The sequence below is a fragment of the Nansenia antarctica genome, assembly GCF_963989245.1.
Source record: "Nansenia antarctica genome assembly, chromosome: 14".
Classification (NCBI taxonomy): Eukaryota; Metazoa; Chordata; class Actinopteri; order Argentiniformes; family Microstomatidae; genus Nansenia; species Nansenia antarctica.
Genome location: NC_137684.1, coordinates 2,044,063 through 2,057,732, shown reverse-complemented (window position 1 = coordinate 2,057,732; position 13,670 = coordinate 2,044,063). Strand labels below are relative to the sequence as shown.

Sequence of the window (13,670 nt, the reverse complement as noted above, 5' to 3'; positions counted from 1 at the left end):
ACTATGCGCGCTATGTTGATGCGTTGGGAAATGATTGTGCCCTTGATCAAGGAAGTCCTTTGGTCACCTGTCCTGTAAAATAGAAAATCGTCAATATTTTGACAGTTCACGAAGTGGCACGGCACGCGCTGTTTGTGTCCTGAACGCACCCTCGGAGTCCTGGAAATGCGAGCGACGCTGGAACGACCTCCAGTTGGCCCCATCTCAAATCAGAACAATACTGACATCCTCTGGACGCCACAGGTAATGCGGCTGCTGCGTATCATAGGGTTCAACCAAAGATAATATTTCTATTATTTAAATAAACCACTCTGATTCAACAGTACAATAATCTTTATTGTAAATACAAATATAAAACGATTTATCAATATGCAATATATATAACAATAGTGAGAATAGTTGTAGCAATCAAAGTATATGCTCTTCAAATGAACATACTTCATCAATTCAATTACTTCATTCAAACATCAATTAAACTGTTGAGAAATTCTACCTCTACCACCCTATTCCATCCTATATTCCTGCAAGGTCCCTAAGGTCAGCTGAGACTAATCAGCTAATCATTCCAACAGTGAAAACAAAACACGGTGCAGCAGCTTTCAGTCACGCTGCCGCATGCTCCTGGAACAAACTCCCTGAAGAAATCAAACAGGCCCGAACCCTTAAAATATAGAAATATCATGTTTTGCAGCAGTTATGATTAAACACAAACACTTCTATCAATGTCTTTTATCCATAAACTATTGTCTTATTAAATGTTTTATCTACCGGTATTTACTTCTTAGATTTGCTTTTATTCATTGTAATTTTTATTTTCTTACTATGCTCCTCTTGCTGTATTTTAAAATAATGTATGTAAAACACTTTGAATTGCCCCTGTTGTATGAAATGTGCTGTACAAATAAACTTGCCTTGCCTTGCCTTGCCTATTATGGACTTAATTGTCTATGTCATGATTGGAATGTAAGAATCAAAGATTATACAGACAAATCTGTTTTGCCACTGTGTTTCATCGATGGCCTATGTTCCCAAGGGAATTTAAAGGCCTAAGTAAAGTAAGTAAGTAAAATACAGTGTAGCAAAGTCTCAGTTACAGTACAGGTACATCAAGTACAGTACATCTGACCTAACTCTATTTCATCCCAAGATGCATGATTTTCCTGATTGGCTCTGGTCCACCCCACAGCCCCCTTCGAACAAAAGACAAGAGATATGTTAGGACTAATTATGGGACTTAAGTGTTCCATTAAATATACAGTATATCATTTGAATTATAATTGTCTGTCGATATGCCAATCTACAGGAATTGTAATGAAAAACTACGTACTTCAGAAGGCCGTGCCAATACAGCTGAGGCATCATATCAGCCTTCATGTGGTACATGGTTCTCCTCTCCTTGCTTTGGTCAATGGGAAACGTCTCCAGGGGTTGCACAGTATAATCAAACTCTGCCAGAATGACGGTATTGTAGCTCGTAACCAAAGGGCAGGATGTGTAGCCATCATACTGCAAAACAGAAGAATTACAGGTATTCCACTCTGTTATTGCGTAGCCTTAGAGTGAAATGGAGCAAAATTGTGTTTAGTTCCAGGATAATGTTCTCTCTAAACTTATTTTTTTATTTTTTTATTTGACTTACCCTCTTATCTGGCTTGTCGTTTTTCAATATCTTTGTAATCGTTCGGTCCAACACAGCTGACTGGGCAGCTGAAAATAAGATACAAAATGTTTCTATTTAAGTTCTTTTCTATGCTCAATAGAAAATACACTACAGTTTTTGCAAGCAAGTAAGTTGTAATAATAAAATCCATGTGACGCAACCTGGAGAATGGCAGTTCGAAGAAGGACATTTTGACCTTTTAGCAGATGCTTTTATCCAAAGTGACTTACAATTAGACCTTACAGGGACAGTCTCCCAGGAGTAACTTAGGGCTAAGTTCCTTACTCAAGGGCACACTAGTGGTGGTGTTCCCAGGTGGGATTTGAACTCATGGCCTTCTGATCACCAGTCCAACTCACTATCCACCAGGCCACCCCTACCTCAGAAGGAGATATTGCGCCATCATTAACGAAGAAAATAATTACATTTGTGGCATTGTGAGATTTCACATAACACCCCGTTTGTACCTCCGTTCGGAGTGTGCATCTGAAAAACTCCCTCTAGGCCCTACCCCTACACAATAGGGGAATTGGGACACACCTACCCCTACACGTGAATGTGCAAAACGGAGGGGTAGGGCAAAAATGTAGGGCCAAGCGGTGAAATGGGATTGGGCCTAAGCTGAAGATATCTAAACAGGCAAATAAAGACTCAACAAATGTCATACAAGGAAGAATCCCCATCCTAACCTCGAGGCAAACGATTCCAATGATGGCAGAGAGGCTATGCTAGCAACGGAAGACAAACTAGCTAAACTGACAAACTAGCTACTCGCGAGCATCCACCAAGTGCTCAGAAAGATTCAAGCGGACCAACAGCGCAACATGGAGGACAACAGGTCTATCAAGAGGTTGACTTCAGCAATAGAAAACAAGCTGACAAACGTTATTGAAAGACTTGACAACGCTGAGGGCCGCCTGACCTTTCTGGAGGACGCAGCCAAGAAGGCCAAGGAGAACCCCCCCCCCACACACACACACACACACACACGCTCCCACTCCGCAGTCTGGGGTGGAAAAGCTCTGAATCTTATCCTAGTGAATAAACATGAGTAATTTAAGAGTAACAAAGTTCATGAGGATAGCAAAGGGCTGTGTGCTTATTATTCAGGCTGAGATTCAGTGTGGCCCTTTGGATATTGGCCAATATCTATGGGCGTGTTAGAGTGTAAACTGAGAGAGATGGGAAATGATGGTGCAATAATGATGGGAGGGGACTTCCCATCAGGTTCCTAATCATTTACAAGACCTTAATAGCCCCTCTTCCTCCCGCCCACGTAGATCAGTGAACGTGTGGAATGGCTCCTGTATGGATTTGGGACTGGTAGACATGTGTAGAGGGATTATACATTATACTCCTCCCCTCACCAGCTATACTCAAGGATTGACTATTTCCTTATCTCCAATTCACTACTTCCATCCCCTACTTTTGTTCTACTGGTACAATCATTGTCTCAGATCATGGTGAGGTAACCCCATTTACTTCAATTTAGTGAGACTGGTCAATCTCAGAGATGTTAGTTTAGTTTACTAGTTTAGTTTACTAATAGTTTACTAATGGACATACATTTCAGATTATCATTGATAGATAAAATCAATCAATCAGATGATTGTATCCTCTGCCCCATCTCCTAAAGGTTTTCTAATCTAGCATGCTACCATTAAGAAGAGAGAAAGAGCAGCTAAACAAGTGGAACTTGAGAGACACATTAAAATAGCTGAAACAAACCTTAAATCTGACATGTCTAGTAGTAACTTGAGAAGGTTGACCCAGATGAAGTACAACTTTAAGACTCTCTATTCTACAACCTGTCTATAGGTCTACCCTGTGTCTGTCAATCTCATCCCATTTATGGTTATGGGAGCATATCAGTAGGAACACGCCCCATTGCCGCTTGTGGTTATATTTTTATTATTATAATGGTGATAATAGTTAAGTAAAGCATTATGCAGGGGCTGTTCCAAATAAAATATGATGCCTTGTGCCAGCAAAATAATCTTCTGTGTCAATATTTTGTGGTGAAGGTAACCAATCAGTGCATACCTACTGCAGCAGCTGTCCTGGCTGTGGGCAGGTTGGTGCAGTCTCCAATGCCAAACACATTGGGATAGTTCTTATGTTGTAGGGTCTCTTTGTCGACGTCCAGCCAGCCAGCCGCATCAGCCAATGAGCTCCCTTTCACCACCGAATTGGGTCCCATTGGAGGCGTGACATGAAGCATCTCGTACTGAAAAATAAAATGTGGTCAAAGTAAAGCTTGATTTATGTAACGATAATAACCTCATGGACATTGCCAGTGTTAACATACGTCACAATTTAATCAGTGATTTATGTACAGAATGTTGCATCGGACATACACACACAATAACTTTATTCCTGGGACCTGTTCCTACAAATCCGATCCGGGTTCAAATCCGATCCGGGCGCTAATTTCAGCTCGCATTTTGTTGCATCAATGTGGCTCAAATAATTTGCTGCTTGGTTGCTATGCAAACAATCCTTCAGAACAAACGTGGTAGCGAGCAGGTTTACAGGCTGGTTTAGGTCATACGTGCGTCAAAAATGTCTCACAGGCGGAAACGACATCCTGAACGACAGTTCCATCAAGTGTCTTTAAGGAAATATTAGTTCCCACTTTTTACGAGATAGATAATGGTCTGATAATGAAGCATTGTTCTTTTTTATTTGATGACTTGTTTGATCGATTGATAGCGTAAAACTTAAGTTGTGAATGAATCGCGAGCGTCAATGCTTTTCTATGATACTACTGATGAAGGGTTGTCCCATTTCATAGGGAAAGATTTCAACCACTATGGCTTGTGGCTCTGTTCGAAGGCCTTGGCTCAACTCAAAAACGAGGCCATAGGGGTAGAAAAGGGAATCGGGATTCGGCCTTTATGTCTGCGAGCACGCACCCAAATCGAGGATTTCCAAACCGGTCTTCTGTGAACAGTGATGACACAATTCTCATTCGAGGAATCACTTGAGGCTTGAATCCCAATCACAAGTTGCCTGAACAAGGCTTTTCTTTTAATCGCGGATATACTAATCCAACGTACGTGGAATAGCCCCCTGGTTACCTGGTACATGTTTGTTAGAACATTGACAATCTGTTAGAAATGCATAACGCTCTTGACAGTTGTATTTAAGAATATCAATATGTTTGAATAGAGTGGAAAAAGCTTTTTTTGTCTTTACAATATATAACACATCTTATTTTATTATGTATTATTATTGCTATTGTTATTATTGTTATTGTTTTTATTAATAATAATGATATTGTTATTATGTATTTATTCTATTTTTAAATGTTGTATATTGTCTTTTGTATATTTACAGTATGTTATTCTTGTATATAACTGTTCTGTACTTTGTTTATTTGTTTATCTGGATCCCCATTAGCTGCTGCACATGCAGCCACTACTCTTCCTCTTCCACATAGCACATTAAACACATGACAGTCTGTCATAATGTGTTCACTATATCTTCACTATTTGGCACATCGTGCCATCTGGAACAATAGGGAATGGTATTCCAAGAATGTGACAAGAAAATGACCATGTACCTCCATCACTTTGGTTTCTCCAGGATTGTCAAGATTCTCAAATACTGCCTCCTGCTTGTCAACACGGACCTCAGTGAGGTTCTGCCTGAGGTTCACTTGAAGGTCACGACTCTTGACAATCTCCCACAAAGCATCTGCGTACTTCTTGACCCCAAACAGCACTGGTAGTGATGTGTTATACACGATATTGGCCTTTGACCTTTTTCCTGTCTTAGAGAGACATAAGAACAAGCTCTACATTATCCAGCATCAGTATGCCACAGATACACGAATAACACAGATAAATTAATATTTCTGTGAAAACATTTAAATTAGTTCATCTGATTTATATTATTTGGTATCATATACCTTTCGTAGGTAATCATCAGTCAGGTACATAATCTTCTGTGGTGCCCCGGGGCACTTAATAGGAGTGTTAGGAAAAGTGAATATGGCGTTGCCCTCTTTGAAGTTCTGAAGTGCGCTCCATGTCTTTTCCACCGTTTGCACAGAGTAATTTGACCCAATCTTGGGATCTTCAAAACCCTCAGGAAGACCCTTGATCTACAAAGTCATTGTGCATGAGAAAAAAAAGATCTCTGACAGAACTGACATTCATATAATTGGACTGAAAACAAAACAACATTAACAAAAAAGTCAACATTATGGTGCATTACCTTCTCAAAATGGAGCTGTATACCGAGGGCCACAATCAAATATTCATATGATATCTGTTAAAGAGAAGACATTAATGTAACTCACTTCTTACAAACACAGGAATAGAACATTGCCACATACAATTTGGACATTGTCATGAATTCTGGTTAAGAGCCTAAAGGCCACTGCAGACCTACTGTACTATAACAAGAGGAAATATATCCAGAACTACAAACTCATGCTTCAACCATTCTATTCGAGGACAGTATGTGTTGTGGCCAGGATGAGCAGAATTAGAATACACTGACTGACTGACTGACTGACTGACTGTTGTCTTCATCAGTTTGAGACTGTAAACATACCTCTATCCCATTTTCTGTGCGGACAGTGTTTGTGTCTGGGTTAATCTCCTGAACTCTGGATTTCACCCACTTCACTCCAGAGGGTAGAACACTGGCAGTAGGGCGACCAGACGAGGCCACACTTTTCGCCCCAGCGCCAACCAAGGTCCAGATGGGCTGGTAGTAGTGCATCTGAACACAAAGGAGAACACATACAGCTTGGTTGGGATATACAAGTAGGATGGACAACTTCTCTTCTTCCTTCATTCATACTTAAAGCCACAATCTGGGATGTGTTCTGCTGTGTTCCAGTGATCAGGGTATGGGGTCAGGGTCGATGTCAAAATGGGCTGGTAGTAGTGCATCTACTGATATTGCATGTCAGCATCATATACTATACTGTATGTATATCAGTGGAGGCTGGTGGAGACAGAGGAATCGTAGGATAGGCTCATTGGAATGTATGGAATGGAATGAGGAACTATGGTGGATTTCTACCCCCACCAGCCTACATACAGGTGGTGTGGATAGGCGTGCCAATGTTAGGCCTAAAAGGGTCTTGCTGCATTACATTCCCATAAATGCACAGTAACACTGTTCTTGGTTAATAGCCTATTCGGTTGTTAAGTCGTGACGTGTTTCCGGGTCCAACGTTGGCTGAGGCGCTCTCTTCGAAATGCCGCAGTAATAATAATTCATTATATTTGTATAGCGCTTTTCCGAGGCTCAAAGACGCTGACAATATGGGAAAACGGGAAAGTGCTGTGTCCCCTGTTGTATGAATAGATCCGAGTGTAAAAAACGATTAAACTGTCATTCTACCACTTTAGTACAATGGAAACACAAGATATCTGCCTTATCACAGGTGTTGTAACAGGAAAACCAAAGTTTACATCCAGAGTGGATATTTCCCCCAGACTGAAAACATCAGAAGTTAGAATGACAACAAGCAATAATTGCAGGCGTATTATAATTCCTACATCACTACATCAATAGTGACAACCTTGCCTCACTAGGTTCCACAATGGCCACATTTCCAGCACCGAATTTCCTCTTCATCCTGGCACTCATAGTGATGCCTCCACTCCCTCCTCCGAGCACCAGCATCTTGTAATGTTCTCTGGAGGCCGCAGGACTGCTGCTGGAGTGAAGGTGACAACTTCCACTACCAACAGCCCTGGGACACTGCCTCCAGAGAGCTGCTTTCAGATGCAAAAGTGCCATACTTCTCAGATCTAATAAGGAGGAAATACATGTTATTGTTATACTTTCACATTATTATTATTATTATTATTAACAACAACAACAACAACAATATTATTATTATTATTATTAACAACAACAACACCAACAACAACAACAACAATATTATTATTATTATTATTATTATTATTAGTAGTAGTAGTAGTAGTAGTAGTAATAGTATTGTTGTTACATTATTCATATATGTAAAACATAGCTTAGCGCAACAATTTTCACTCATAGGCCTAATGCATATTGTTATTACGCATGCTTGCAAGTGCTTCAGTGTAATACTAGCGAAGTTTGAGTCAGCTGTTAGAACGAGGCCTATAATGCGCTACTACGAAATGTTTCCATGTTCTTGTTATACTTAAAAGTAAAGACTTTAAACCAATAGCATACTTTGACGTCCAAAGGTTTGCAGCAGCCTAAAGAGTTCTAACAGCTGTATAACGATAGGCTGTATTTTCATAACACACAGGCTCCGACAGGCAATGTAGCTTATTCATTATGCAAAGAAATCTGAAATGAAAGCAATACCTCTTAAACGTCGATACACTACCTCCTTGCTTTGTTCCAACTTTATTACCAAAACTGCAATGTCACGAACTCATTTTGACCAACAAGGGTTTCACTTCTCTGACTTCCAGCCTACTTGGCGTGTGTTCAGATTATCAGTGCGTTCGGGCGGAGTCGTTTCTTTTGGCCAAGGGAGGCCTCTTGTCACAATTTAGACAACTAAGTGTCTTCAGACTGAACGGGAATTATTTCATAAACACACTTCTTCGCTCTTTTCCCTTGTGACCTTTCCAACCGACCTTACGCCCTGTTGGACTTCAAAGTAATAGTCTATAATAATTGTCTATTACAAGGACTGAAACGAGTTTCCAAATGCACCCCCGGATTACATAAGAGCAAGCCGCGAATTTGGCGAAATCTCATGTCCTGCAACTTTCAATAACATTTTTATTTAATTAAGAAAAAAAAGAGCAGGGTGAGATTATAATTGAACCATAAATCAAAATTCACGTTATAATAATAATAATAATAATAATAATAGCTTTTATTTGTATAGCACTTTTCCTGCAAACGTTGCAGCTCAAAGTGCTTTAGGCTATGGCCTAATGGCCGGTCACCCGCAGTAGAGGCCTACTCATGATGTCCACACGATGGCAGCATTGTTCAAGAAATAATATACACCCACTCGCACCCAGTCCCAACAAGTGAAGTTGTATTTCTTTATAAGTGGATGCATATTATTTGTATGTATTTTATTTAATGTAGGCTAAGCACATCTCAATATAACACGAGGTAGTCAAAAGTTCCCCATATGGCCACGGTAAAATTTCTTGAAGTGTATAAAAGGGATTATTTAATAATAAAACAATTATTAACGTTTTTTGGTACTTTTAACACGGGGACAACTTCTGACAATAACATATGATGCTCTGGACACTTTTTGCCTCCCCCCCCCCCCCCTCTCTCTCTCTCTCTCTCTCTCTCTCTCTCTCTCTCTCTCTCTCTCTCTCTCCCTCCCTCTCTCTCTCTCTCTCTCTCTCTGTCTCTCTCTCCTCTCTCTCTCTCTCTCTCTCTCTCTCTCTCTCTCTCTCTCTCTCTCTCTGTCTCTCTCTCTCTCTCTCTCTCTCTCTCTGTCTGTCAAGCTGTTTTTTTAGTTTACAGCTCTGATAAAATTACACCGTTTTGACAGGAGAGAGAGAGAGAGAGACAGAGAGAGAGAGAGAGAGAGAGAGAGGGAGGGAGAGAGAGAGAGAGGGAGGGAGGGAGAGAGAGACAGAGAGAGAGAGAGAGAGACAGAGAGAGAGAGAGACAGAGAGAGAGAGACAGAGAGAGAGAGACAGAGAGAGAGAGACAGAGAGAGAGAGGGAGAGAGAGAGAGAGAGACAGAGAGAGAGAGAGACAGAGACAGAGAGAGAGAGAGAGAGAGAGAGAGAGAGAGAGAGAGAGAGCGCTCACAGATTCGGCCGAACTGAACATTTAGCAGCATATTTGGCCTGTCGGGACAATGTTGTCGGTGAGTGATATGAATTTTCATTCAATTTAAGTGTCATAAATAGCCTAACGGTTTTTAATCTCCATTGCTGCCATGTAAAACATTTGCATTGTCACAATTTAACTGACTATCACCGATGATGTTACCAAGTACAAAGTAATCCCTCTGTCACATACGTATGTGCAAGTTATAATTATGAATATGGAATAACGATTTGCAGTATGAGTGTCGGCTTGTAATGTGAATGTACATTTCTATGGTGGAAACCAGTTGGGGGGGGTGTCATGTCGAATGTTTAAACTATTATAATTTTTATTGGTAAATATGAAAACGTAAAGCACAGCAAGTGAATCCGTTTGTTTTGTGTAGCCTATACTTTCACAAAGAGGAGAGCCATGACCATGAGGAAGGCTGTTTCAATGAACTGGATGTGAAGAAATCAGTGAGCAATTTGAAAGCCCTCCAAAAGCATCCCGTTTGCAACTGAGAGGAAGAATCTTGGCATGGTCTTGACATTTTGTCAACCAACAAATGATGTGTATTGTGGCAACCCTAAAGGTACACACACTGAGCTAGAGAGATGAGGAGACGGAGGTCACCTTTAGACGCAACGCCGTATTTATTCCTAACTTAAAGGTGGAGCTGGGCACTGCCTTCTGGGGGGGGGGGGGGGGTACTCCATACCTCTCTGTACTCCAGGGGGGGGGGGGGGGGGGGGGGGGCGGCAGCTCTGCCTAGGGGTCTGTGGGCGCTCTCCGAGGTCCTGCCCCGCCCCCCCGACGCCTGCATGATAGGGAGAGGGATGCCACAGTATGCACATCTATACATTGTTTTAAATTGTTGGAGAAGAATCGAATTTAAAATCCTCCACTTTCATGGTGCTATATGGGACAAGTCACATACCGAACGCACTCGACACAGACGTGACATGTTTGTCACAAAGCGAGGCCCTTGTAAGAGGAAAGACCTATTGTTGAAGAGGAGGCAGCAATTAGATGTTGCTTATCTGTTTACATGCTGCTGACAACAGCAGGGCTGGTGTCTCAGAAGGGATATGTGTGTGCTGAGGAAACCTATTAAGTTTCCACTGTGCTGAGCTCAGTATGAACACTGCCTCCTGAAATTAACAATGTTCACCATTGAGTATTTTACTGTAAGCCAGGGAGGGATGCAAGTAATTGTTTCCCCATGCATCGCTGCCTGTATTCATGCTGTATCCATTTCCCTTGTTTTTGTAAGCAATTCCAATTGGTAATATCTGTTTTCCTCCTTGCTGTGTACAGGCTAATATGATCTCAGCATGACTTAAGTACACTGTCCTCAACTGTCTTCTTTCGGTTTATTACCATATTCTTTTAGTATAATTTTTTAGGGCATTTCTGCTTTATGGGGATAGAGACAGTAGAGCTTGACAGGACGGATGGGTGAGAGAGAGAGGAGGGATAACATGCAAGACATGGGCCTGCTATCCACCCCCTGCACCAACCTACGGACCTTTGGGGACAGGGCCTTCAGCGTGGCCGCACCTACTCTCTGGAACTCCCTCCCCATAGTGATCCGCAACGCCCCCACCCTGGACTCCTTCAAATCAGCCCTTAAAACACATCTGTTCACCAAGGCCTTTGGCCCCTAGTCACTGTTTCAGTTTTGCTTTGTTTGTTTTCTGTTTTGTCTGTCTGACCATTCCCCTTTAGAATTGTAAAGCGTCCTTGGGTTTTTTGAAAGGCGTTATAGAAATCAAAGTTATTATTATTATTATTATTATTATTATTATTAAGATATGTAGAGGGTCGGAATCGAACCACAAACCTTAGGATGATGCTGCATGCGCATTATTGTGCTATGCCACTAAGCGTCCCAATAACCATTATTCTCAACACAAGCGGTACTCTTGTTATTTTTGCTTCATGTTTTTCAGAGCAACCCTTGGGTAGAGCTGGAGGTCCCCTGATGACAATGGTTTATTGGAAGAGAGATATTTCCATAGGTAAGAACCATGGTAAGAACCATGAACTATGAACACTTGAACACTTGATCTCTGCACTTTATATTTATATTAATTATGACTCTTGCACTTTGATGTTGGTTTGCACTGTCTTGTCCTGTCTTGCACCTGTCCTGCTGTAAACCGTGCTCCACTGTCCCAAACCAAATTCCTAACATGTTTACATGTCATGGCAATAAAAGTCTTCTGATTCTGATTCTGATTCTGAAGAACCCGGTGAGGCTGCTGGAGGTAGACATCGGAGGACAGGCTCATTGTAGTGCATGACATGGTATGAGGAATGGTATCAAACACGTTTTGATACCATTCCTCATTGTGTGCTGGATTTAAGTTTTTAGAAAATCCATGTGTTCACGTTTTATTTAAGTTGAAAGTTTTATTAGGTAGAATTTAATTGAAGATGTCAGCATAAATACCTTCTTTACTGACTGGATAGGATAGTTGCACAGAAACCTTACAAGATCTTCGGGTGAATTCCGTCGTTGGTTGCAAACAGATAATTCTAAATAACAAACAGTTGAATATTTCATCATCAGCCTTTGATAAACAGGAGACGGAGATTTTGCACACCTTCCATTATTGACCAGATAGAACTGTTGCTTTTTATGGCACAGTGTGACAGACAGAGTGGAACAGGATACCTTGTTGTGTGAGTGTGTGTGTGTGTCTGTGTGTGTGTGTGTGTGTGTGTGTGTCTGTGTGTGTGTGTGTGTGCATGTGCATGCGTGTTGTGTGTCATTATGTGTCAGTGTGTGTGTGTGTGTGTGTGTGTGTGTGTGTATCTGTACGTGCGTGCATGTGTGTGCGTGCGTGTTGTGTATCGTTATGTGTCAGTGTGTGTGGGTAGGAACCTGTAATGCATATCTGCCACTGATACACTCTAACGCCTCGGCGACCTTCCCCAACCCATGGATCACTGAGTCTCTAACCCAGAGGCTTCTACAGTGGAATGGATTAAGGTTTTTACGGGACATTTTTCTCACTGGACCTCAAACTACATTCAAACTGGCTGGAGATTATTGTAACACCTTTCTCCTTGTTCCATCTGGGGAAGGATGAGGAGAGGGAGGAGAGTGACACCGGCAGGTACAACTTGACTCAGATCTGAACACTGGAGGTTCTTGCTGTAGTGATTAAGGGGCACGGAAATAAGGATAGATACCAGGAAAACATCCTGATTATGCCACGATTATTTTACTGTAACAAGATAGGAATAATAATAATAATAATAATAATAATAATAACTTTTTATTTGTATAGAGCTTTTCCTGCAAACGTTGCAGCTCAAAGTGCTCCAATCATTATATGATCATAATTTAATTATTTAGTCATTTAAAGGCAATATTAAAAAGATGGGTTTTTAGTCTTGACTTGAACATATTGAATCTATGCTGATAAAGCCCCAGTGTCCGATTTGAGCTTGAGAGTCTGTGCAAGTTCATGATAGGCGGAACATAATGGAAATGGATGGTTGTGTAAGGCTTGACATCCCTGAACTGAAGGAGTTTTTTAATGCAAAGGTGAAGTTTGCGAAGTGTTTCCGAAAAACACTTTACTAATACTGTAGGCCGCATATATATACACGTGTATAGTGTGTGGGGTATATATATATAGAGAGAGTAGAGATAGAGAGAGAGAGTGTGTGTGGGGTGTATACTGTATATATATAGAGTAGAGATAGAGTAGAGATGCTTCAGATCAACGACAATAGAGATTCCTCAATTATTAATCTTCTCAGCAATGGATATCTTGAGGAAGCCAATGTGTTGAAAGAACAGGCTTCTCTCATGTTGCACCCAGCCGTGTGAGTGTGTGACTGTGCTCTTCCTCCACGAGCTTAACCATTATGTATAATTGAGGAATGTTTGACCCTCTTTAGAAAACTCGTTTGCAGGTTTGGATTCTGCCTTCAGCTATGAAACGGTTGTTCTGAAACACAGTTGTTAGTTAAGAGATCTATTAGTGGGTTATAGAGGTGTTGTTGGACAGTGTTGGACAGTGATGTGTTCGTTGTAAGTTTTCCTAGTGTACTCCCATGCCCTCTATGCATTACTGGGGTGGTTCCATGGAATGCTCTCCAAATGTAGCCAAACCATTGTTTTGTGTGTGTGTGTGTGTGTGTGTGTGTGTGTGTCTGTGTGTCTGTGTGTCGGTGTGTCTGTGTGTGTGTGTGTGTGTGTGTGTGTGTCTGTGTGTGTGTGTGTGTCTGT

At 41.3% G+C, this 13,670-nt stretch overlaps 2 protein-coding genes across 4 annotated transcripts in view; one reads left to right on the top strand and one right to left on the bottom strand.

The window, feature by feature from the left end:
• Nucleotides 1–321: 321 nt before the first annotated feature.
• On the bottom strand, nt 322–8,189 carry LOC308170345 (sulfide:quinone oxidoreductase, mitochondrial-like). 3 transcript variants are annotated; one of them, XM_080545119.1, is made up of 10 exons: nt 8,007–8,185; nt 7,211–7,437; nt 6,224–6,394; nt 5,882–5,935; nt 5,574–5,768; nt 5,226–5,435; nt 3,704–3,887; nt 1,640–1,707; nt 1,328–1,506; nt 322–1,190 (listed from the first exon to the last, which is right to left on the bottom strand). In XM_080545119.1, the coding sequence occupies exons 2-10, from the start codon at nt 7,424–7,426 to the stop codon at nt 1,133–1,135; spliced, it is 1,335 nt and encodes a 444-aa protein (XP_080401245.1). In that variant the 5' UTR covers nt 7,427–7,437; nt 8,007–8,185; the 3' UTR covers nt 322–1,132. The 3 variants fall into 3 exon arrangements, with proteins under 3 accessions (XP_080401245.1, XP_080401244.1, XP_080401246.1); XM_080545118.1 differs by having other exon boundaries at nt 7,985–8,184; XM_080545120.1 differs by lacking the exon at nt 322–1,190 and having other exon boundaries at nt 1,367–1,506; nt 3,708–3,887; nt 7,985–8,189.
• Nucleotides 8,190–9,279: 1,090 nt separating this feature from the next.
• The window catches only part of atp8b4 (ATPase phospholipid transporting 8B4), a 37,869-nt gene continuing 33,478 nt past the window's right edge, over nt 9,280–13,670 (top strand). The window contains exons 1-2 of the mRNA XM_080545251.1: nt 9,280–9,476; nt 11,374–11,442. The gene's annotated coding sequence lies outside the window, so the exon portion shown is untranslated. The remainder of the gene's footprint in view (nt 9,477–11,373; nt 11,443–13,670) is intronic.

Coding starts and splice junctions, on each gene's coding strand:
- LOC308170345 (XM_080545119.1), bottom strand. CDS start 7,426: ATGGCACTTTTGCATCTGAAAGCAGCTCTCTGGAGGCAGTGTCCCAGG. Junction 5,936..6,223: donor GCACAGAAAATGGGATAGAG/GTATGTTTACAG, acceptor TCTCTTTAACAG/ATATCATATGAATATTTGAT. Junction 1,708..3,703: donor CAGGACAGCTGCTGCAGTAG/GTATGCACTGAT, acceptor TCTTATTTTCAG/CTGCCCAGTCAGCTGTGTTG.